Below are 9,251 nucleotides of genomic sequence, written 5' to 3'. Positions count from 1 at the left end.
TAGGTACGTGCTTTTGAGATGCTTCTGTAAGTGAAATGGGTGCAAACTACAGTTGAACTTGAGAGGACTGTGGCTGTATTTATGTTCTGCACAGATGAAAGAATTCATAGGGAGATTATTCTTGTAAAGTTTTTTAAAAGGAATCATACACGTATTTAAAGCTTGCTTCCTCGTTATCACCTGTGTTATTACTGGTTTTAATTTTCTATCTATACACTTAAACCAACTCCCTGCTCCTGAACCCTAGGGGGTAGCACAGCTGTCTCATCCTCTGACTACTCATATGTGATTGATAAAACTTTACATGTTGAATTAAATCTCAGTGGCATTAATTTATTGTAACTGAAGGTTGAGCAGCACAAAAATGTTTGATCATTACAGAATTAATACCTAATGTATTGAAAAGGACAAGGCAGTGTTCTGACAGGTCTTGATGTTTGTTTTTTTTTTTTTTTTCAAACTTTCTTGTAAATAGCTGCTGTCAGCCTGGTTTAACAGTAATTCATGCGGTTAGGGATGCCGCGGTGCTCGTCTCATTAGCCGAGCATCAGAGTTCTTGTGAGACTTGGTTTCCTTTGGCAAGAGGAAGGGGAGGAAGCGGGCAGGGATGTCCCAGTACCGCCAAGGGCACCCTCCTGAGCAGCGATTCCCCGCGTGCCGCTCTGTGTCTGTGTGTGTCTTCGCTTATTTGTTCTCCTCCGCACCCAGGAGCGGCAGCCCCCGCCCGTCCTGCCGGGGCCGCGCACCCCTCCCCGGGACAACCCCGGGGGCCGCCGCTCCGCCGAGGACAAAAAGTTGTGACCGCGCCGCCGGTCAGTCGGGGAGGTTCCGCCTCGGGGGAGCGCCCGGCCGCCGGCCCTGCCCGCCGCCCCCGGCTGCCTGCGGGGCGGGGGGGGGGCCGCGCCTCCGGGGCTCCGCGGGGTGCCCGGGCGCCGCCGCGCGGCCGCCAGTCCCGGGCGCGGCCGTGCCTGCCGCCGCGGGGAGACCCGCTCCCCCGCCCGGCGCCGCCGGGGGCTCCGCGCCGCCGCCGCCGCTCCGCCGCATTTCGCCGCCCGCCTCCGCCGCCGCTCCCGCGCGGGTGAGTGCGGGCGCTGCCGCCGCCTCCCGCCGCGCAACGGCCCCCCCCGCCGCTCCCCCCCGCGCCCGCCCCGCCGGGCTTGAAGGTCACCTCCGCCCGCTCCGGAGCCACTTTCTCCGCCGGCTGGCGAGCGGCAGCGCCTCCGCCCCCGGGAAGGTCCCTGTCCGGCCGGTGCGGGGCTCCCGCCGGCCGCGGCTGAGCGGGCGCGGAGCGGAGCGGGCAGCCGCGCGCTTGCCCACCTCCATCCACCCCCCCCCGCCCCATCCTTCCCCGCCGCGGCGGAGGCGGCCCCCGGGGTCTCGCCGCTGCCCGCGGAGGTCGCGGGAGGGCCGGGCGCCCCGCTGCCGGATCGCGGCGAGCCCTGGGGGAGCCGGGCGGCGGCGGGGGGCGCGGCATGCGGCGGTGAGGGCGGCGGCGCTGCCCGCGGGGAAGGGGCGGCGGCGGGGAGCCGCGTCCCGCTGCGACTTGCCCGGCGGGGCCGCTCGCTCCGGACGGGAGAGGTGCCGCCACCCTTTGCCTCCGCTCGCCTCTTTATGGTGAGTTTCGGCCGCGGCCTCGGGGGGGGGGGGGGTTGGGGGCAGCGGGGCCGCTCGGCGCGGGGCGTCCCGGCAGGTGCGCGGCGGCGGGGGGAGCCCGGTCCCGCTGCCGGTCCCGCTCCGCCCCAGCCGGCCTCCCCCCGGGAAGGAGGCGAGCCCGCCGCCGCCGCCGGTCGCCACGGCCGGAAAGTTTCCGCGGCGGGTCGGAGCGACCGCGGGGAGGCGGGGCGGGGGCTGTCGGGGACCAGGGGCTGCGGTGGGAGCCGGGTTGCGGAGGCGCGGCGCGGGCTCAGGGTGCCGGAGCGCCCGTCTCCGCGCTGCGGGGCCCCGGGTGCGCCCCGCGGGGGGCCGGCACCGCTCCGGCCTCGCTTCCCTCGCGGAACAACGCGGACGGTGCTGTGGGGCCAACGCTGGCACGGGGACGGGGGGGGACTCCCAGAGAATGGGGAAGAACGAGGAAAATGGCCAGTCGGGTTTCAGATGAGTTACTGATTAGAAGAGGGCTGGGGAACTACTTGCCTGTAAGTCATCAATATTTACTCGTTTTAGAGGCGATTCATCCTATCATTTTCTCCTGTACGCTTCTGTCAGGGAGAAAAGTATCAGCGTTGCCTGTATAGGCGTTCACTACAGGTGAGGCAGCACTATATACGTTGAGAATGTATAGGCGGTCCGGGCAGAGGTGCCGCTCTTCAGCAGGGGTTTGCAGCCTGAGAGCCACACGCATCCTGCGACTCCCAAGTCTGTCATGTGGCTGTTGGACATTGTGCTGCCAACTTAGCGTGGTTCACGCAGATGGTGAAACCAATGTGGTCTGAAGTTTGACTCTGGAGTGATTCACATCAGCGAAGTGTGAAAGCTCTTGTCCAAATCTGCAGCTTTTGTTTATCTCCTCTCTGAATTGCAAATGTGGCGTGGTATGTTAGATTCTTCGGTAGTTCAGTGATGACTGTTTTTTCACTTCAAATAAAATTCAGCTTATTCAAGACGAATTGGATCATAAAATACAACAGACGCTGAAGATGGTGTCCCAGCAATGTCAAGTCCTTTGCTTCACTTCTCACTCTAGACCTGATGATACTTAAAGGAAAGATGCCGTATGTTCCATTTGTCATTTAGAAACGTGAAGACTATTGTACTTACGGGCTATAAAAGTACAAGCAAGATTTGGTTGCTCTGGGGTAGAGATTGATGGTTGTGGATGTATTACAGTCTAAAATGGAGTTAGTCCTCATAATCAAATAATTACTTTTTAGAGACCAAATAGTCACAGCTGCTTGAGAAAATATATGTTGGGAAGAGTGACAGGGGGCCGCATGTGTGTGAATTTTCAGTGTGTATCTTAAGCATTTAGTTTTTAGGAAGGTATTTGGTGTCACATGTTCTAGTTACCAGGATTATAGTAGTGATTTAGAGTAACTCCGACTATGGTACTTATTTATTTTTAGTTTCTTTTACTTGAATGATTTGGAGTTACTGAGTTTTTGGGAAACTACGTAGCATTTCTGATTACAGTGCAGATCTACTACGTACCCTATGTAGGCTTTAAAGGCTTGGCTGCCCAAGTTTCATTTACAATTTATTCTTCTGGTAAATACATTAGACAGGATTTGACATTTCCTGAAACGAAGTCTGTGTTTATAGTGTCAAGACTGTATTTCTTTTTTCTATTAGTACTTAACTGAGTATCAGTAATATAGCTGACAAACGTAATGAATAAAATTCACAGTACGCTGATGATTTTTATAGTTCTTGTAATTGAAGTGCTTGGTGTCCTTGACGTGATGAGGATGCTTTTCTGGTTTTCATGAAAGGGTATCCTTAAATAACAGAAATACTGGCAGGAGTCAAATGTCGAGGAAGAGACTGTTAATTCTTGGATGCATAATATGATACATTTCCAGTATAGAATATGAGTACACGTAGGATTACAAGGTCCAATTCCCAGCATTGTGAATTATTATATAGTGATGCCTACACACTCTATGCATATGTAATCCCTTACTAACATGCCCTGCTGACTTGCTGCAAAGGCGGGAGGATGTTATGTCCTCAGGCCGTGGCTGCCAGCAGTGGTGGGTTTTGAAGTTTCTCCTTCCTTCCCAGGCTGCAGTCCTGCAGAAAGCCCCTTTGAAGTTAAACATGGAATAGTGAGGCCAAAGGGGACTCGGCCACTGATGTAGTCAGTCTTTCTGCCCCGGGCAGGATCAGCTCATACCTGTGTCATCTCTGATGGATGTTTGTGTACTTTTTCTATTCCCCTTCTCCTCTTACTTTTCTTTCCGATTTTGCTATTTTTTGCTTCATCTTTTTTCTTCTTAGTATATGCTCTTACTTAATTATTTTCTGAAGAATCTTACCTTGTTCTCTCCAAAATGTCTCTTCCTCTGGTATGCCCAGTCGGTCTCTCTTTCAGTATTTTTTATCTACTGCTTCTCTGCCAGCCCTACATATGTGCTGGCTTTACCAGGTTTTTGCCTAGTTTTTAGGAGGGATTTAATGGAAATCGTATCCTTGGTTTCACTTCGTGCAGACAGGTAAGCTTTGTTTAAGACCAAAAGAGCTGTTCACTACTCACTTGCACTGGGGGAAGTTGGAAATACACGACTGAAGAGACCAATGGCTGAGTTAAATAACTCACCGTTGCTAGTTTATTGTGCTGTACCTTTGAAATGGCATTATCTGTTTTTTTAAAATCTCATCATAAGCATTATATATTGTAAAGACAGAACTCCTAGTGCTGGCCACAAGAAGAAATGTTATTTACAGTTGTGGAAGGCATGGGTATGTAAAGCATACAGTTGTCTGAAAGGTGTATTAGCCTGAAATAGATGAACCTTCCATAATTAAGATTGATGTATAATACTACGGCTTGAGAGAAATATAGTACCTGAAAAATATTTTCCTTTTAACTGTGTTTATTTTGTGTCTCTGTTGGAACTCTCTCTACTGATTCCTTGGATCTTGACTCCTTCCCATTTCATGTGGGAGACTGGCGATGCTGTTGTCTCATGCAGCATGTAAATGAAACTGAACAGTTAGGAAACAAGTGAATGGACAGGGCTTAAAAGAGTAGAAAACAGAGTGTTAGGCTGCCTGACTGTTTCTGGTCTCGATTGTGAAATGATTTACATCTGTGGCAGAACTTCTGTTGACTTGATGGTGCAGGATTTGAGCTGTAGTATTTCCTGAGAGCAGAAAGCTCCTATCTCTGAGGATCTTTTCCCAAGTCATTAATGCAAAGTCTTATTTTTTATTGTTGCTCTTTGTTTTTAATTCTTTGCTTAGTTGCACTTTTTAATGGGTAGTTTAATTATTTTAATTAAATAATTGAATTCTCCACTGCCCACAATTATTTTGCAGTGCAGATGTCCTCCTTCTTGAAAGTATGCTATCTCTGAAACTTTATGTTGTATATTCTTGAATATATTACTAGTAGATATTGTTTTTTTATCCCCTATTCTGAATGTAAGCTTTTACAATTAAACAGGGAACTGTTTATGAAGTTCTCTATCAGTATTTATTACAGTTTCCCTTCTAAACTGTATTATTTTGCTAAAATTTAATATGCCAGAAATTACAACTTACTCCAAGTAAGTTAATTTTTTGAAGTTATTTTTTTCTGTGTCCTTTAAGTTGATGCACTGAAAAATGAATGTAAACTGAAAGGAAATCTTACCTGACACAGGAGAACACTTTTGGGATGCTGAGATTTACAGTGGTATATAACAGCAGTAGTGAAACATGGGTAACATTCTGAGAAGCACAAAGAAGCGGTCGTGTTTGATTCACAGTATGGATTACAATTAGGTACTAAGCAACATCGAATGCCAAAAATATGCTTTTCGTACTTTGAAATACTATTTTTTGCCGTGTACATGTAGTTTAATGCCTCTACTCTTCTGCTCCAGATTTTGTACTTTGTAGAGAACCCACCGAGAAGTAAAAATATTTACAAGAGGAGTTTTTAATGAATGTTCTGAAATTCAAGAGAGTTTCTGAGGTGTGGTATGAGCTATTAATTATTTGGCTTTTTTCAAGGGGAAGGAAACTGTTAGGTATTTTGCAAGTGTGTATCTTTCAGAAATTTAAAAGTAGTTTGAAGTATCTCTAACATAAGGCATGTGCACACATCTAAAGCTCTGTAACAGTTTTCTCAAAGCCAGTTAAAAAAGCCCAAACGTTTTGCAACTTTGGATGCAGTTCTAAAATCCTGTGTTTCCAAACAGCAAGATGTTATTGCAGCTAATACCCTGAAAGGAACAAGGTAAATGTACAGCTCTAGATTGACAGATGCCTTAGTACCTGCCTATGCAATTCAGCGCCCTAAAATTAAGATAACTGCCTGGACTGGGAAACACTATGCCACAAACTGGGAGTGTCTGTCAGTGGGAGACTGGCTGCAGTCAATCCGGGAGATTTTGTAAAAATGATCGAGCAAACTCATATCCATTAAAATAATTGCCTCTCTGCTTCAGATGGAAAGGCGTAAGGGAATATTGTTACAGCAGGTTGAGCTGAAAGTCTTGTATTGTGTTAAAGGGCAAACATGCAGAACTAAATCACTTTTAAGATAAATGGCAACATGACGACTGTAGGGCCAGATGCAGCTGTTTGTGACCAGCATTACAAACACTGTAAAAATATACAGATTTTCTCAGTTTGCAACACACTTGGTTTCAATCCTCCAGCATACAACCCCTGACCAAGACAGTTTAGGGTACGGAAGGAAGAGGTTATGATTCCAAAAAAAGGAATTACAAGGAAACAGTCTAGAACGTGTTTCAAGCCATTGCTGTTTTTTAACCTTCTCATTGCTAAACAAATGGTAGCGAGAGCAGGAGTTAGTGAATCTCAGCTTTCTGCTGTTTTGTAGCTCATTGACCTTGAGTCTGTCACAGTGCTAGTTGTGATTCAAACTTTTCCTTTACTTTTGGAAATTTATTAATCACTTTTCCATTGTATTTTTTAGAATCTAATAAAGTGTGAATACATGCTGACATACTTTTCTTGATGAGGACACTCATAGGATCTTGCTCCTCTGGTTGCTGGTTCCAGAGGTTTTCTAGGGATTTTATTGTCTTTGAGTTCAGGCTCTGTATTAGATGTGAGCAAATATTGTGTGATCAGAACAATAAAAAGCTGAAAACACATATTTTTTTCCCCGAGACATTCAGGAAACTCAAATTTGACGTAGAAAATTTCAACTCTTAAGTGCGTATTGTTTTCAAGGTGTGAGTATGTGAAAATGTGGGTAGGAAATTTGGGAGAAGGTTTAAATGAGAAAGTGCTACTATTTCAGATCAAAGTATTCTGATAGTTAAAGCAGTTGTAGAGAAGGTGGATGAACGCTTGCATACAGGTGGAAGAAAATGCAGTCATATTGGACAGTTGTGTTTAAAATAACAGGATAGAAGTTCTGCTTTGTTGAAATCAACACCATCATCACATGAGATAAAACTAGTAAGTGTATATGTACTGCCCTGGTGGGAAAGCCCAGCGCAGTTGCAGTTGGTTTCCTTGAACCTAGGTTGCTCTATATTCTTTCTTTTGGGTGTGTTATGGCTTTTTTATCTTTTAAATATCTGTAGCTTACACATGAGAAAACACAAGCAGAAAAAAAGTTGCATATGTAACACTCTTGTCTTATAAAAACTGACAATCTGTTGTGGAGTTTCTTATTTCAGTAGCTAAATGAGTGTTAAGCCTTTGAGAATCTCAAACATATCCAGAGCCCTGGATTTCAAAATAAAATGTTGTGTAATTGTCTTGTTGTCTTGAAAAAACATATCTTTTATGTGTCTGTCCATTACATAGAAATAGTTGTCTTTCACAAAAGTAGTTTGGCTGATGAACAGGCCAAAACTATCCTCTGGATAGCCAGTTCCTGAGTTTCTGCTTTTAGCTTTTAAATTTGTTGTTTTGTTAAATTGGTCTTTGATTTTTTTTTTCCACCATATGTTGTAGAGGATTGACATTTTATAGTTTGGGGAGAGAGAAATTAGACAACGTCGAATAACAGAGGAAAAAGCTTGATAGTCTTTGTCAGAGCCCGTATTGATACCTTTGTCTGCCCTTGCAAAACCCCCACTTTTTTCACAACTAACAAATTTTTGTAAATTAAGGATTATCCAATATTATACAGATATTTTGTTGAGAAGATGAATTTGGTAGTAAATGAAGATCCTGTAAACAGTCCCTATATGAAAATGTAGAATACTAACCACTGGTTTTAGGATAAACTTCCATCTTCATATTTGTGTGATTTTGTACCACTTTGCCTTGGGATGCAACATAGTCTATGCAGTCCTTGATCACAGAGTTTACAGTCTTGCTTCTGTGTTGGGAAAAGATCATGAAGCATCACTGTCAAGCCATGCTACTGGGTGGTCGTCTCTGATCAGTGTCACAGGAAATAGTTTGATGAAATATTATCTTCTGTTACAATGAAACTCTACAGTGAAGCTCTAGGATTTAAAAAAAAAAAAAAAATCTCACTCTGCTGCAGGCAGTTCACTGTGTATGTGAGTAGTTGCTTAAATGTCCTTTCCTCCAACATCAAAGATGAGCTACCTAAAATGTCATCTACCACATGGTGATATCCATTTTAAGACTGTGACAATATAAATGCTAAGGAAGTCCCAGACTGCAGTTTGAATTGAGCCACATAGAGTGACCCAGCAGGAAGATTAATGGATCGAGATATCCTCCTGATCTTTCTGTGATATTAGACCCCTTTTCTCACTCCTTAATTTAGGACACTTTCCAAACGGCTCCTTCACTTTATGATGACCTCTTCTCCGTTGCCATCGTGATAATATGTTCGTCTGCAGCTGCCTCCACAGGAGACCGGTTGGGTTTCCCCTGGTCATTACAAGTATTGAACTCTTGCCAAATACCAAAATTGTCCATATTGCATGTTTTGCACACTTGCTTCATTGTGAATGTCCTCAATTAAAACCAGATTATTTCATCATTATTGTTTTCCAATCCCTGATACTGACCCATGAGTTTTTGATTTACGTCTTTGTTTTGTTGTTTCTATTTTACAGTGTTGCTTTCATTTTGATTCAGCACTGGATCTCTGGCTGTAACTGATTATTAAGGACCTTATGCTACTGTGATAAAAATCGACCATGAAGGCCGGTTGTCAGATGGAGCAGGTTAGGGGCTTGCTTCACAGCCTAACGCACAGAGTGCTCAGGCGTGCGATGCACACACCGAGCCTTCTGCGCAGCTTCTTTGATACTGAAGCCATCTTTTACTCCTCCCACTGTCAGATGCCTTCAGATTGGTTGGCTTTGGTGCTGATATGATCTTTCATCCTCACCCTGGGAACTGTCATATCCAATAAACCACCTGATTAATCAGTACTTCTTGGGACATACTGGTTCAAATGGGCAGAATGATGCAGTCAAGTAGTTTGGCCTCTTTAATCATTTTGAGCATAGTTTTGTTTTCAGCAGTTGCCATTTTGCTGCAGCAAAGTACGTAATCAGCTTTGATGATAACACTTCTTGTTTTCCTTTTAATGTAGTTAGCCTGAAGTTTTCCTATTTCCACGGTTTTCAGTCCTTGTGGCTGTATTTTTGCCTTTGAATCTACTCAAACTTCTGTTTCATTGTAGCCAGAGAACC

At 45.2% G+C, this 9,251-nt stretch overlaps 1 protein-coding gene across 18 annotated transcripts in view; it reads left to right on the top strand.

Moving 5' to 3' along the window:
• Positions 1 to 1,220: 1,220 nt before the first annotated feature.
• The window catches only part of RBFOX1 (RNA binding fox-1 homolog 1), a 919,785-nt gene continuing 911,754 nt past the window's right edge, over positions 1,221 to 9,251 (top strand). For 3 of the 18 annotated variants that reach the window (XM_074885630.1, XM_074885635.1, XM_074885632.1), the window contains exon 1: positions 1,226 to 1,614. In XM_074885630.1, the coding sequence (XP_074741731.1) occupies positions 1,612 to 1,614 (3 nt within the window). In that variant the 5' untranslated portion in view covers positions 1,226 to 1,611. Of the gene's footprint in view, positions 1,615 to 9,251 lie in introns of all 18 variants that reach the window. The other 15 variants (XM_074885631.1, XM_074885639.1, XM_074885618.1 and 12 more) reach the window with 9 other exon arrangements.

The sequence above is a fragment of the Strix uralensis genome, chromosome 16 (genome assembly GCF_047716275.1).
Source record: "Strix uralensis isolate ZFMK-TIS-50842 chromosome 16, bStrUra1, whole genome shotgun sequence".
Lineage (NCBI taxonomy): Eukaryota > Metazoa > Chordata > Aves > Strigiformes > Strigidae > Strix > Strix uralensis.
This window is presented reverse-complemented; position numbering and strand designations above follow the sequence as displayed.